We start from the raw sequence: 15,512 nt of genomic DNA on the forward strand, positions 1-15,512 counted from the left end.
TTCTTCATCTCCGTCATCCTCTGTTTCCTCTTTTTGATCGACAAAGTACAAACCCCTATCATGCAAAGTAATGAAATGTGGCAGAAAAGTGAATCACCATGCTTCATTAGGATGTACACCATGCTTCTCTTCAATACTTGCTACCAAGGTTGTAAAAGTCGTTAAGCGGACCCTAGGCGGCCGACTGGAGAGTTGGGTGTACTCGGAGTACTAGGGGAGTACTCGGAGAGTACTCGGACACGGTAAATATAAAGAAAATTAGTTTTTAGATATTATATATATGTCGAATATAATAAATTTACTAATATTTACAACAAAATAGGTAAAGATCAATATATATAAGAGAAATACATTTTTAAATAATAAATTAATTTAAAAATTGTTAGTCATTACGTTAGAAAATGATTTATTTGTTTAATATTAAAGAAAATACGAGTTATGTTTTATTTTTTTAAGCCAACATCGACTCAAGTTCCTCGACTAGTTGCGATTTTGACTAAGGTTGATCAATTCCTAGTAACTAGGCAGAATTAAAGAAACTCGCATCAGCGACATACCTTGTAGCAAGTACTCGGGGAGTATTCGGCCTTGGAAACCTACTTTTACAACATTGCTTGCTACAGTAGAATATGTGAGAGGCTAAGAACGCGCCTTATAATTATAATACAAATGGCTAAATAAAAATTGTGATAGATAAATATTATATGTAGCGAAACCTTAAAAAGTGGGTACCGAATTAATATCGAAAGTACCCATTTCCCCGTGCCCGGTAATAACTAGAGTTCATTAACTGTAGTTGTAAACTTGTAATGTTGTACAAGGTAGTCTTTCTTTGGCAAACATGTCCACTGTTCAGTTCAGATCTAACAGGAAACAATGAAACCGATAGAATGTCATGGTTTCATCTTAGAGTTGAAAAATGTTTTTTACTTTTTACTTTTGTGAGTGAATTAGTGAATGCATGAGATTGTATTGTGGATGTGCATATGATGTGAAAGTTCTTTTTTTATCACTCCAAGGCTAAATGTTTGAATATGTATATTGTTATTGTAGAATAATACCAACATCTGAAAGGAGTAAGCTGTGTTATAAAATGCCTGAAGACAACATAATATTTCATTAACTATTACACCAAGAAACTGTATATCAATACGAAATTGTGCAACATAACAAATATGTCTTGACAAATTAACAAAGATGACAAGCAATGCATCATCTTGTATATGTAATTTGATCCTACTTTACCTCAAATACTTTTAAGTTTATCCATAATATGCTGCATCGCATGTACAATCTTTCTCATATTCATTCTTTCTTGTGGAGAATCCATAGTGCATGATACTCCAATCTTGACTGTCGAAGTCAAACATTCCACAATTTTCTTCACATTCTCTTCATTGTTTTGAATAAAAGTTTTACCCTCTTGAAAAACATTTGAATGTTAACATCAACAATATCCATTATATTGTCCGGCAAGGCCTTGGATGCAAGTTCATGAAGGCTAAGGTCTTCGTTAAAGATGTCGTTAGTTGGTCTTTTTCCTGTCATCGCCTCTAGTAATAATATTCCATAACTATATACGTCCCCGCTACTTGTCATCTCATTTCCAAGACCATACTCTGTAATTCGCAAGCAATTATTTTGGAATAAAGGTATAGGGGCGTTCAACAAATCCAATTTTGAATATTCAAAGTATTTGAATAGAATTTAAAGTTGGAATATAATCAAAAAATGTGATTTGTATTCAAAATAGCTGGTTCGAAATTTGTCTTGATACGAGTTTAAATTCGAATTCAGTAAAAAAATATATTTTAATTATAATTTCAAAATCACTACAAATTTAAGTTCTTTAAAAACAAAAAAACACAACTCTATAAAACAAATAAACTATTCGAAGTTATAGCATCCAAATATTCAAATTGGTAATATTCAATTGCATATTCAAAGTAAAAGTACTATGAATTAATAACCAAAGTTATGAATTCAGTTTTTAGTCTTTAGAACTTAAAAACTTCTTTAATTAATAAAAAATAAACGCACTATTTGAATACGAACTAAAAAAAATCATAAATTCATATTCGTTCAGTATTCAATTGACGAACCAAATCGAAGTCGAACCTTGAGATTTGAATATGGATAAAAACAAATAAGTTTTTCAATTAACGAACCAAATAGAAGTTGAAAGTTCGATTTGAATAACGAGCACCCCTAGGTAATACTACAAGCGAGTAAATATGACAATCTTCACCTGGAGCGGCGTAACCAATTGTTCCTCTAATCCCAGTTGAGCTATTTGTGTATGAAGTTCCAAGAAATCGAGCCAAACCAAAATCTCCAACATGAGCCACCAAATCTTCATCGAGTAGAATGTTGCTAGGTTTCAAGTCGCCGTGAACCATAGGTGGTACACAATGATTGTGAATATAATCAAGCGCAGATGCTACATCCATAAGAATATTTATTATCTGAACAAGGGTTAATCTTGATGTACATTCACTCGAATGCAACCAATCATGTAGACTTCCTTTGGGCATAAACTCATAAACTAAAGCTTTGAAATCATTTCCTTCAAAGTCAATACTTGAACATGAAGTTATTATTTTCAACAGATTTCGGTGTCGAATGCTTCGCACTCCCTCGCAAAGCTTCTTTGAGCTCCTTGATTTTGAAGATGCAATACTTTTATTGCAACAATTCTATTATCATCTTCATCAAGGATTCCTTTATAAACAGAACTGAACCCGCCCTTTCCAATCAAATTGGCTTCAGAGAACCCATCTATAGCTTTGAGAAGTTGATTGTATGAAACTTTCATCAATTGATCCTTTATTGATGATTGAGATTCTTTGCTCTTGCTTTTCTTCTTCCACCAAACACATGAGAAACATGTTATGGTGAAAAGTGTGGATGGAATCAAAATGACTATTAAAAAAAGAGGAATCTTATTTTTATGTTTGTTTGAATCATTACATTTTGGTAACCCAAGTTCTACAACGCCACCACAAATCCTCTCATTCCCCAAAATAGAGAATGCACTTACATTAGCAAACACTCCTGATGTTGGTACTTTACCCACGAAATCATTATATGATAAATTCAAATATGCTAATGAAAACCCTTCCAAGAATTGAGGAACTTGGCCAGATAAATTATTTTGAGAAATATCGAGTTCCATCAGTCCTTTCAAAGAACTTAATGATGGTGGTATTGTACCTTGAAATAAGTTACCTTTGAGGTACAACCCCGTAAGGCTAGCACAGCCACCAAGGCTACTAGGAATGTTACCTGATAATTTATTATCAGATAAAGCGAGAACACTCAACATTTTGAGGTCTCCAACCTCGGTTGGAAGTGAACCAACGAGGTTATTTCGAGAAAGATCTAGTGCTATGGATATATATGGAAGTTGTAAAATTTGTGTAGGTATCTTCCCATTAAGTTTATTGTCATCGAGGTACAGCTCTAATAAGCTATGACAATTTCCTAGACTTGATGGGATATGGCCTTCGAACATGTTTGAAGTTAGCATAAGTGTTATGAGTAATGATAAGTTCCCGATGGCATCGGGAATATGCCCTGAAAGTTGGTTTCCATCTAAGAGAAAAACTTCTAGCTTTTGCAGGTTATCAATGGTTACCGGGATGTTTCCTATGAATTGGTTACCTTGTAAATATAAACTGGTCAAGCCAACAAGATTACCAGTTGAACTAGGAAGGTTTCCATGCAACTGATTTTGTTCCAAATACAGATGTTGGAGTTGATTGGAAAGATTACCTATTGATGTGGGGAGCACTCCTTGAAACTTACAACGAGAGAGATCCAAAGTCTTTAATATGGTGCAATTTTGTAACGAATCGATAAAATTTATTTCCTCAGCTTCAATGCTTCCAAAGTTGTTATCACTTAAGGATAGATAACTAATCTCTCTTAGTTTAGAAAAGTCGACTGTCAACCTCCCACTAAACTTGTTGTTAGCCATTTCTAAGATGCTTAATATTGAACAATTAGATATTGAGGATGGAAGAGGTCCGGTGAGTTGGTTATCCTGTAACTGAAGTTCGACAAGATATGGGAGCATTGTACCTATGGCTTGAGGAAGACTACCGTTCAGTTGATTTGCAGGACATGAAAGATAAGTTAGGAGTAAAAGATTGTAAATAGAATGAGGGATGGCTCCGGTTAAGTTACAAGCCCCACAGTAAATTTCTTTTAAATTTTTCCAATTGCCTAAGGTATGTGGGATTGTCCCAGCCAACGGATTTCTAGTAACGGAGAACCTTTCCATTGTTGTAATATTCCCAAGGAATGATGGGATTCCGCAAATTAAGTTATTATCATAAAGTGAAAGAAAAGTACGTTTCGAGAGAAAACTAATCTCCTTAGGTATGCTTCCACCGAGTTTGTTACGTCCGACAGCAAGCCATTGAAGACGAGAACATCCAGATATGTTAGTTGGGATGATCCCACTGAAATTGTTAAGCGCAACTCTAAGGAAACGTAGTCTGGAAAGACGGCCAACTTCATGAGGAATAGGTCCTTAGAAAGTGTTGTTTTGTAAAAAGAGCTCACGAAGGAAGCTGAGGTTCCCTACATGAGGAGATAAAGAGCCTCCTAGACCTTGATTCTGTAATAATATACGAGTCACTCTTTTGTGCCGCTTCCCACATGTAACACCGGTCCAATCACAGAAATGAAGGGAATCGTTCCATGATGTTAGAACTCTGTATGGATCGTGAGTGATCATTGACTTGATCTTTAACAAAGCATGCTGATCGGTTTCATTTCCGCCGATATAAGAAGATGAGGTGGTGGTACAAGTTAGAAATAAAATGAGCGTATAAAAGAGAAAATCAACATGAGAGGAAGATGATAAGCAAATATTTGGTTTTTTTGAATTCATTTTGAATTCATTTTGGTGAATTATTTGACTGATATCACAAAGGATTTTATAATCGGTTTTAGCATTTATGTTATCGTAGACATAGTCAAGCTAATGCCAGCCATGTATTTCTTGTAAGTTATAATAACCTTCACCCACACAAATTGATTGATTTAATGTTTCCTATTTTTTTTAAACAGCAAACGGGGTAACCCCGTAACAAAAAGCGACCCTATGTCCATCATTTTTTGTTTCGGGAGAAACTCGTTGCCCTAAGGCCCACTGCGATAAAACCTGGTTGAGATTGGATTCAAACTTGAGACCTTGTAGTCTCATGCCCAAATTTCACTTCTCCTTCGATATCAGCTTAGATAAAACTCATTGTCAATATTAGTGTTTCCTATTAATTTGATTTTGTCTTGCCAAGATGAAAATAGAGGAAGAGTTGAATTTGTGATAAAGTAGATATTAGCAAACTAACCATAGGCAGTTTCAAAAATTTTAAAAAGAAAAATATAATAATAATAATAATGGAAAAAAACAACCAAGGAGATTACAATTAATACATGGTAGGTACTGTCGGACCGTCGTTGACTTAAGTTTTTCGTGTACCTTCTTTGAAAAGCTAAAAAAAACTTTCGTGTAACTTCTTTAATCTAGCAACTTGCTAGGTCAAGCTTTTTATATTTTTATTTTTAATTTTTATAAAATGAACGGTTCATACTACATAAAAAAGATAATAATTCAAAATCTGTTATAAGTGGAGGCCATTGTTTTTAAAAGTCTACCAAGTACTCCTCAAGTCCTCATCAATCCTTTAACTACGTAAACGCGGCAGGATTAGGTGTAAGTTTTTTGTTAGCAAGACAACAAAGCAAAATAAAAGGTTAAAGACAACAAAGTAAATTTTTTTAAGACTAACGTGTTTTAATTTGAAATTTTATTAATGTCATAAATTATAAAAGAAAAAAAAATCTAACAACCACTATAGTTTGTTAGATTTAGATCACTACAAGATTTTAACTCGAGTGGTTTGTTTAACAACCGAACACCCTTACCACCACACTAACTACAATTTTTTGTTAATAGTTTCTCTCTGTGTATGTATATATAAAAGAAAGGTTAGATAAGTAAAAGTTTTGTGAGAAATGTAAAAAAAATATTTAAACCGTTGGATTCAATCTAACAAAATAAAGGCTTTTTTTTTCTTTTTTTTTTAGAGTATTGGATTGTTAATAAAAGTTGATATTATTATAGATAATAATCAATATTCTGATAGGAGGCAATGGCTTGGCTATATTAATAACTTGAAAGTTACGGTTTACTCACATTTAGCTACTGTTGTAGTGCTATCGTTTTTTAAGCGTGGGGTACAAGTTCTTAAGGGCTCTTTAGTTTTGCACATGATAACTACCTTTCCACCGCTTCCCCATGTTCCTTATCATTTTTTTTAATTATTTTCGTTTCAGTTCATAAGCAAAGAGATGTAGTTCCACCAGAATTAGATGATGATATCGGAGATTCTGATGATGAAGGTAATGGCCAACATGTCTTCGAATCGAGGTTTTCGTTCTTTTAGGCATGACTTATTGTTCATAACTAGCAATATATACTTATTGTATTTTTGTGTTTTGATTTGTAGGATGACAGTGATTATGATATAGATGGTTATGAGGAGGACACAAGCATTGTTACTGTAAAAAATAATATTAATTTGCTAACGTAACTTAATAACTTTTCTATAGTCATAGATGATGAGAAAGGTTAAAATAAAAATACATATTTTTCTAAGGTATAGGAATTGACATGTGAAATTTATTAAATAAATTAAAAAGTTGTAAAGTTCATTTGGTTCAAGTCTTATTTGGTAACTAGTGAAAGTCAATATCCCTATTTTCTTGGATCTCAGCGTAACAATAATGAAATTTGTTGATATACCATTGCCTGCTTACTCAGATCATCATAGATTATTAATGTGTGCATTCCATGATCGCGGAAATATTCCCCCATGGCATAGCTAGAATATGGAGCGCGAAATTGCAGAGGGAGCAGGATCCGAAGTGGTGTTTGTTACAAGAATGAAATATTTCATAGCATTCGCTAGCAAAAAGTGTGAGTTAAGAGCTATGTTGAAGCTCTCTGTTGCAAATCTTTTCTAAACGTTATTTTTTATCCAATCTCGCACTTGGTCTGATCATATTCTTTACTAATAATGGTTGTTGACTAAAGGATGCACGAGACTCTTTTTTCTAGTTGCTAGGCTTTCAACCAAGTGTTTTTCCTTAGTTTTTATCAAAATAAAAAAGAAGATACATGTCCGATTGGAACCCTAATTGATGTCGACTAACAAACAATGAAGATTCAATTATGCTTTAACCAAATTACCTAGAGCATTTTTTATCTTATGTTACAAAGAGTAACCAAACAACATAATGTGTTTCCGAGTTCATTTAAGAAAAGAAAAGCAAGGAATTTTTTTTCTTATCTTTTCTTTAGGTATCTTCTCTTTTGCTTCAACTTATTTTCCTTCCTAATAGTTCAATTTGGAAAAATACAATTTCTTTTATTTTACTAATCATTTTCTCTTATCTCCCCTCCTTTTCTTTCTTTAAATGAAACTCGAGAACACCTCTTTTAAATTTTCCTTCCTTTTCCTTTCTTAAATAAAACTCGGGAACACAACATATTTTTTCCATCCCTCCTTTTCCTTCCCTTTCCTCAATTAAATGAAACTCGGGAACACAGTGTAAGGATATACATACAGTAAAATTTAAACGTAAAAATCATTTCTCTACCCGCTATTTTTTATCTACGCTCGTTTGAATTTTGTCTTTTTTAAGCATAACAACGTGTTATTGCATGTAGTGTATATGCATGTATTGACCCAAAATGCTATCCATATTACTATTTTGTTTTTTTATATAATCAATCTGAAACATATCAAGTTATATAATAACTGTAAGATTTATTAGGTACTGGCATCAAATTAAGCTTTGTAACTATTCTTGATGTTTGAAATGTAAACATATCCTTCGGATTAAAGTTTAACGTTATTATCACTAAAAATCTACTACTCTAATAAAATAATACTACCATTTGTCATTCTCTAAGCCATTTTCACATTTTTTAAACTCATTTTGTTATTTGAATCCTATGTGGGCCAACCCAACCCTAAATAGTATATATAAAACAAGTGTGTTAATGTTTATTTATTTATTTTTTTCTTTTTATATTTAACGTCATGTTTATCCTTAAATAATAAAATAAAATAATTTAGCTATAGAAAAAGAGCATGCCAAGTGGGATTGAAGTGGTCAAAACATTGCTTTATTATTAATTTTTTAGTATTTTCAGGTATATAATATAAAAGTCAATTAAAATACTTTATTTCTTAAAAAAATTTCATTATATACATTGACACATTCTCATAAATTTGTTTATCGACATACTAACCATTTATATTTATTCTTGGTTTATTTTGAAAAACTAGAATCATGAAGTTCTTTTCTTAACTATCATATATATATATATATATATATATATATATATATATATATAACTAGCTTTTATTTTCTGTAATACGGAGGAGTTTTATATTATTAGTTTCTAATTTTAATATATTTTTTTGGATTTTAATTTTATTTATTGTAATGAAGTTATTAATATACTTAGGATTTGATGATTAAAGTGTTTCACAAATATATTAGATGTTATAACCCGGTTTAGAGGCTATATGGGTTTGGTAAGACCCATGACCCACTCTCAGTTTTTGAATTATAAATAATATTTTATAAAAATCCATATACTAATTTTTAGTATATCCTTGTTTTATAGGATTTTCATATAAAATATTTGATGAAATCAATTTTTAATATAATGAGATGTTATAACCCGTTTAAAAGGCTATCTGAGTTTGGTGAGACCCATACTCGTGAATTCAGTTTAAATGCATGAGAAACCTTTAACAAATAAAGCAATTTGATGGCTTGAGAGAATTTAAGGATGTTTCGTTTATATATATTTAAGATTAAGATTTAATACATAATCTTGTTTTATTATTTATGGTTGGCTTGTACTTGAAAGACCTCGTGTTTTCACACGGAAATCTATACGTCACTTTGTCAAGATTTACAAGCAGACATTGACTAAAAAATTTGATTATTAGGTATATTGGCAAACACAACCGCAAACGTAGTGTACAAGGAAATATTTTCTTATAAGTAAATATTTGCGTAATGTTTCTTTAGTAATTCCTATAATTTTAATATAAGTTGTAATTTTATTAACAATATATAATAATTGTGTTGTCAATTGTATTTTGATTAGTGTTCAAATTTTATAATTTTTATCAATTTTTCATGTAATACACGGGGCTCAAACTAGTAGTTTATATACACAAGTCCAAGGAGAAGCAAAAAATACCAAAAGAAAAAACAAACAGAAAAAAGCCCGCTTAAGTCTGGTAGAGCTAGGCACAAGACTGAGCCCTAATAGGTACAAAAGTGCCAGCCTAGAAGCCCATAAACCAACCCATGAAGTTTGAGGACAAAGGCCTAGAGTTGACTCACAAATCACAATTACTCGAAATTAAAAAGTTTTCATAAACAGACATTTATGTAACTGGAAATAAGACCTCAAACCCCGAACACAAAGCAAACGATATTTGAACAATTTGTTTGACTCCAACTTTAATTCCTAATAATTCTCAACACACATAATAAGGGGGTGTTTGGGATTGCTTATTTTCATCAACTTATAACTTATAAACTTTTTGAAAAGTAATAAGGTGTTTGAGATTGTTTATATTGTGGGAGGAAAAGTTTTCATAAGCTACAATGTTGTAACTTATTAACTTAATGAAAAGTTATAAGGAGGCAAAATAAGGAATACCAAACACCCCCTAAAATAACTTTTATACTTTAGCTCTAACTTTAACAATAAATAACCATTTAACTTATTCTTTAATTTTTCTCTATCTTTAAACTCTTAATTCGATTCACCCCCTTGTATTTGGTTGTACATACCAACCCTCGTTTCATATGTAAAGTCAATATTATGTCTTTCAATTTATTGAGTTATCATTTCTCCCCGTTACATTTGATGATTGGAAAATATATCTTGACAAGAAGATTGGTTAGGTCACATTTTGTACGGGCTTATTATCTCGTGTCCGAAAATTTTAATAGGATTCCTCTTTTTTACGTCTCTAAAGGAATGTACAAAATTAATGACTTATCTAACCAGATAGATTAATCATTTTTTTATATTCATAATAAATGTTCTAATGGTAAATGTTGTATTTCTTAAACATTGTCACGTATATATTCAATGCATTTAGATTTTCCGAATAAACATTCTAAAGGTTGCATTCCTAAATGACTCACTTAACCATAACTCCTCATACACTAGCGTTATTGTCAGTGTAGTGCTTGCCGTAGTGGTTGCTCCTAGTAGTTAGGACCACTACGAGTTGTGGTTACCATGGTAGGTTGTTAGGACCACGCCACTCGTCGTGATAGCACTAGTCCCTTTTGTCCGATGTTAGGGGGGCCCATGAGTTGTCGGTAGAATCTTCGGTTGTTTTGAACACATCTCACTCACACTACTGGTTCTTTGGAATGCTAAGGCTGAAAGGCAGGCGGTCGGGGACACTACAAGCGCTAGCCCTAACAAGAAAACTTAGTTAGCACAATGGCTTTCACTCTTTGTATGACAAATTTTTGTTATTCCAAGCTTCCTCAACGATTGACACACTATCATCAATGACTCTATCCTTGATGTGAAGATATCCATAAACAAAATTACCCTGCTTTTATTTCTTATAATTTAGTAACATCCCAACCAAAATTCAATGTTCTTCTCACTTACAATTCAAAAAATAAAAAATTTTATTGGGTATATTTGAATCTCAACTTTAATATGGGCATTCTAAATGGATCTAGATCCGTTTTAATATATTATCAATTATGTATAATAAAGAGTAGGACAAACAAACACATTGGTTAATTATAAGATTAGGTACATTAAAATGGTTTATTAAATATTCCAACTAAAAATATAGTTAGGGACATAAATGACAATATAATCACGGGCCAAAGACATCTACATAACAAGACAACAATGCCTCTTTTCCCATCACGGGTGCCCTAATCATATCTTTTCAATGAAAACTATTGAAAAAACAAATGTTAAATATATTCTAACGGTAATTTAAAATTGCAAATCATCATATCATATGTTATATACTTACAATTAATACATATCAATTGTTTACGATATTCCATAAATTCTCGCTCTCACATATTAAATATTGACCGCGTACCTAACACCGACCTGATATACACCACTAATTAATGTTTTCATAACTAGATCAATTGTCGAATCAGATGTCATATCAATTCACTAATTAGACCGGTCAAATCCATTTCAAAAGCCTGATTACACCATCAATAAGTTAATATGTAAATATAAGGTTTGGATCAAATACAAATGAAATTAACATGTTAATTGTGATAATCAAGTTGAGTAATTATGTAATTACATCATAGAGTAATTATGTAATTACTCTATGATGTAATTACATAATTACTCTACTTGTATATATAATTACTCTACTTGATTCTTACAGTTAGAACGTTAATTTCATTTATACGTTAACTTCTCCATGTAAATATATAACTAATTTAAAACTAAAAATAAAATAATTTTTTAACTTTTAAATTGTTGATGGTGTAATCCGGCTTTTGAAATAGGTTTGATTGGTTCACTCAGTGAACCGGAAAGACGCTTGAATCAAAATCCGGTCTGGTAATGGAAAACATTAATGATGTATTGATCAGGTCGTTGTTAGGTACGCGCTCGTATTTTAATGCGTGAGAGTGAGAATTTATGGAATACTGTAAACAGTTGATGCGTATTAAATTATAAAATATTGGTCCAACGGTATCATAGTTTGTTACAACATGCTTCCCCTTAGAGGTCGATGGTTCAAGTTTCAGGGTGAACATTGGTGTACTATTATTAATAGTAGATTAAACTGTTGTTAAAAAAATAATGAAGTATAAATTTTAGATAGTCAGTGCCGGCTTTGTGAGAGGGGCGGGGGAGGGGGGGGGGTCGGATTACCTTGGTAGGGATTTTTAAAAATATTTATATATTTTTAAAATATGTATTTTTAAAAAAAAAATTGTTTAAACCTAATAAAAAAATAAAAATTTAATTGCACAACCAAGTCTTAAGTAAGCCCATTTACAATTTAATTATTTAAAAAAATTACTTAAGGCTCAAATGCTTTCTTGCATTACCAAATTTAACAATTCTCATAGACATCTCTTTATTTAAGGGGCTCTGTCCGTTTGGACTCGTGGCCGGCTCGGACTACCTTTAGCCAATAGAGGCCGCGTATGTAGTACCCGACGTTATTTAGTTGTTCGTTCCAAAAAAAATAGTGTATAAGTTAGTAAATGCTTCAATAATTATTTATTAGCACATCCAAATATCCAATCACAGCATAAAAGGACATCCAAACAAGCATCCATCTTTGAACACCACCTCACCACTCATCATTTCAAAATGGTTTCAAAAAACATGTCAATAAGATTTCTTCCATTGTTAGCCATAACGATGGTGTTACTAGGTTTATCCAATGGAGACTTCGAAAAAGACAAAGATCGGTGCGCGGAGTCGCTTGTCGGGTTAGCCACTTGCCTCCCTTATGTTGGTGGTCAAGCCAAGGCTCCAACCATGGACTGTTGTGCTAAGCTCAAACCCATCTTGGACGAGAACCGAGTTTGCTTGTGTATATTGGTCAAGGACCGCAATGAACCTGGTCTAGGTGTCAAGATCAACGGCACCCTTGCGTTAAGCTTACCCGATTCATGTCATTTGCCTTCTAACATCACCGAGTGTCCTAGTAAGTTAAATTATACCATGTTCATATCTCTATTTACTCTGGGACACGTTGTTTACCTTTCTTCTGTCGGTGGGGGACGCCTGATGGTGGCGTACACCATTTTTAGTTGTGTGTATGTTGTTACATGTTTATCTATCTTATTTTTTCATTCATCCAAATCTACATGCATTTTATTTAGTTTATATAATAAATAGTATAAGGATTCAAATGGTTTTTACAGTTTTTAACATATTATCATTTTATCGTTTTCAGAGCTCATGAACTTGCCAGCCAACTCCCCAGAAGCTAAGATTTTTGAAGATTATGGTAAAACAATCAAGAACAGCAACATCACCACCGTAACTCCATCGGGTAACAAATATTTTTTATTTTTATTTTATTTTTTGAAAGTTCCATCTCGGATGATTTAAATGATCGAATCACCTTTTTTGTTTCACAAAAATCATAATGATAGTATATTACTTGATAAACATAACGTTAGTATAAAAGAGCAAATTTTTTATTATTAGAAAATTTAGAATTTATGGCTATGCTAGTTTTAGACAAGTTTACTTTGTTTATTTTTCTATTTATGGACTGGCTGACGTAATATATTAACTATGGAGCATGCAAATTGCAAAATATACAAAAACAATTGTAGTATCACTTACATATTTAGGCTATGTGTAGTGGAGGGGCTACGAAATGGAACGATTTATATCATTTAACGCTCAGTCAGTAAATGAGGAATTTTTATTTTAAAGGTGTAATGGCGTTGTAGTCTCTCTCTCTCTCTCTATATATATATATATATATATATAGGGGAAGGATATTTTGAGAACCATGTTGAGTTTTAAGAACTTGAGAACTCAATTCTAGGCCACACATTTAATTAAATGAATTGGAATATGTGGTTGAGATTAAATCTGGCAAAAAAGTCAAAGTAGGAGAGAGAATAAATATGTAAGTGGTTACACTAACTTTTACGCCTGTTACACATGTGTAAAAAGTCGACTCGGTGCGTAAAAAATTCTGTAATTTTTTTACGTGTATGTAACTTACATATATTACACATGTGTAAAAAAATATTCGAAAAAAAAATCATTACATTGAGTTCTTAAAACTCAAAGGGGTTCTTAATTGAAATCTCCCATATATATATATATATATGGGTGTGTGTGTGTATCAAACACGCATATAATATAAAAATAATAAACACAAAACAAACACCAGCGACCCCCCCCCCCCCCGGGTCGCCCCTCTTATTGGCGGGGGGGGGGGGGTGTTTCTCTAATTTGTCGCTCATTTACTCACCTCAGTACACCCAGCCTTATTACTTTGATTATTAGTTATCAATAATTCATTTATGTTTCTATTTGTTAAAAAAATACAATATTACCTTTATTTTTACCTATTAAAGTGTTTGATAAAGATTTGTCTTTTCATATAAAGTACAAATATTGTATACATTAAAAAAATTGTTTAAATTAAACGGCTTAAAAGAAATTGTTGAAGTAAAGTTTAATAAATGCAACCATTAAACAATTGAACTTCTTTTTATATAAAAAAAAATAATGCACCCCTTGTCTTTTCTTGCACACATTATGCAAGTTCATTAATAAACAAAATTATTTGAGAGTTCAGTTATATGTCACTAATCAAACATGTGGAACTAAATTATATATCTACAAACATACAAGCAAGCATACTAACAAATTTATTTTATAGCAAAGTCAATGTTTAGGGTCTCAGAATAGGGAAAACCTTTCCTCTATCCTGTCAAATAAGAGGTGGCTTCCGTTACGACTCTAGCTCCGAGAACCTTTTCTTGACATTATATATCACAGTGTCACAAAAGTATATAATGTCACACAAGGAATTTTTTTTTTTTTAAAAAAAGAGAGAATAATAAAACAAAGTACTAATATTAACAAAAGTAAAGTACTGATTACAAAAAATCTATAATGTGTTGTAATGTTTTTCTTTAATGGAAAAAAATGTTGACACAAAATAAAGTAGGTATACCGTATAAATAAATGAATTCGTAAAAATTGGTCAATTCCAATACATTTATGATGAACACTATGTCAAAGATTATTCATATATATAATTTAGGGGATTTGTTTTCATACACCCTTCCAGTGCAAATGAAAACTAGGACCACAAAATAGTGTATTGTGTTTCATGATTATATAAAAAACACGTCTGATATGTACACTAACGTCTAAATATATCTAAACATAATCAGTCTTCCAATTTCTCTTTAAGAACAATATAATTTGTATGATTCTAACATTGTATGCGTGTATCTCTTCTATATGCTAAATGTATCTTTTACTGAGTAAAGTAGAGAGACGATGTAACCAGAAGAATTTTGAGCCGATTGAATAATACGAAGATTATTATTATTATCATTTAATTTATTTTTTTTCTTTTATGAAGGTAATGGATCAAATGGAAGCAAAAATGACGTTGGGAGGGGAAAGAAATGGTTGGGAGTTGAGAAAATTGGGGGTCATTGTATATAATTATTGTAATGGTCCTCTTTCAAATGGCTTAAATGGTTAATGTTTTGCCCCACCTGTTTTAATATTTCTACATGTCGTTTTTCCCATCACAATAGTTCTTTGTTTTTTAGACGTTTGGTGTGTGAAGGTTTTAACTTTCTAAGGAAATTGTCTATGTTATTGACCACTATGGTTGCATATGTACTTATGTTATTATGATTGGAAATTATACCGC

The 15,512-nt window shown here is 31.9% G+C and overlaps 1 protein-coding gene and 1 pseudogene across 1 annotated transcript; one reads left to right on the top strand and one right to left on the bottom strand.

Moving 5' to 3' along the window:
• Positions 1 to 1,246: 1,246 nt before the first annotated feature.
• LOC143612265 (receptor kinase-like protein Xa21) lies at positions 1,247 to 4,776 on the bottom strand (annotated as a pseudogene).
• A 7,726-nt stretch (positions 4,777 to 12,502) lies between these two features.
• On the top strand, positions 12,503 to 15,298 carry LOC143612267 (non-specific lipid transfer protein GPI-anchored 6-like). The gene is made up of 3 exons (XM_077086291.1): positions 12,503 to 12,791; positions 13,044 to 13,142; positions 15,213 to 15,298. The coding sequence occupies exons 1-3, from the start codon at positions 12,503 to 12,505 to the stop codon at positions 15,296 to 15,298; spliced, it is 474 nt and encodes a 157-aa protein (XP_076942406.1).
• Positions 15,299 to 15,512: the final 214 nt, after the last annotated feature.

This window comes from Bidens hawaiensis, unplaced genomic scaffold, assembly GCF_021521415.1.
Source record: "Bidens hawaiensis isolate Kalapana, Puna unplaced genomic scaffold, B.hawaiensis_p1.1 tig00034181_1, whole genome shotgun sequence".
NCBI lineage: Eukaryota > Viridiplantae > Streptophyta > Magnoliopsida > Asterales > Asteraceae > Bidens > Bidens hawaiensis.

Bases quoted from the DNA above. Each gene is read 5' to 3' on its own strand.
- LOC143612267 (XM_077086291.1), top strand. From the start codon at position 12,503: ATGGTGTTACTAGGTTTATCCAATGGAGACTTCGAAAAAGACAAAGAT. The intron at 12,792-13,043 runs GTAAGTTAAATT...TATCGTTTTCAG, and splicing joins TAACATCACCGAGTGTCCTA to AGCTCATGAACTTGCCAGCC. The intron at 13,143-15,212 runs GTAACAAATATT...TCTTTTATGAAG, and splicing joins CACCACCGTAACTCCATCGG to GTAATGGATCAAATGGAAGC.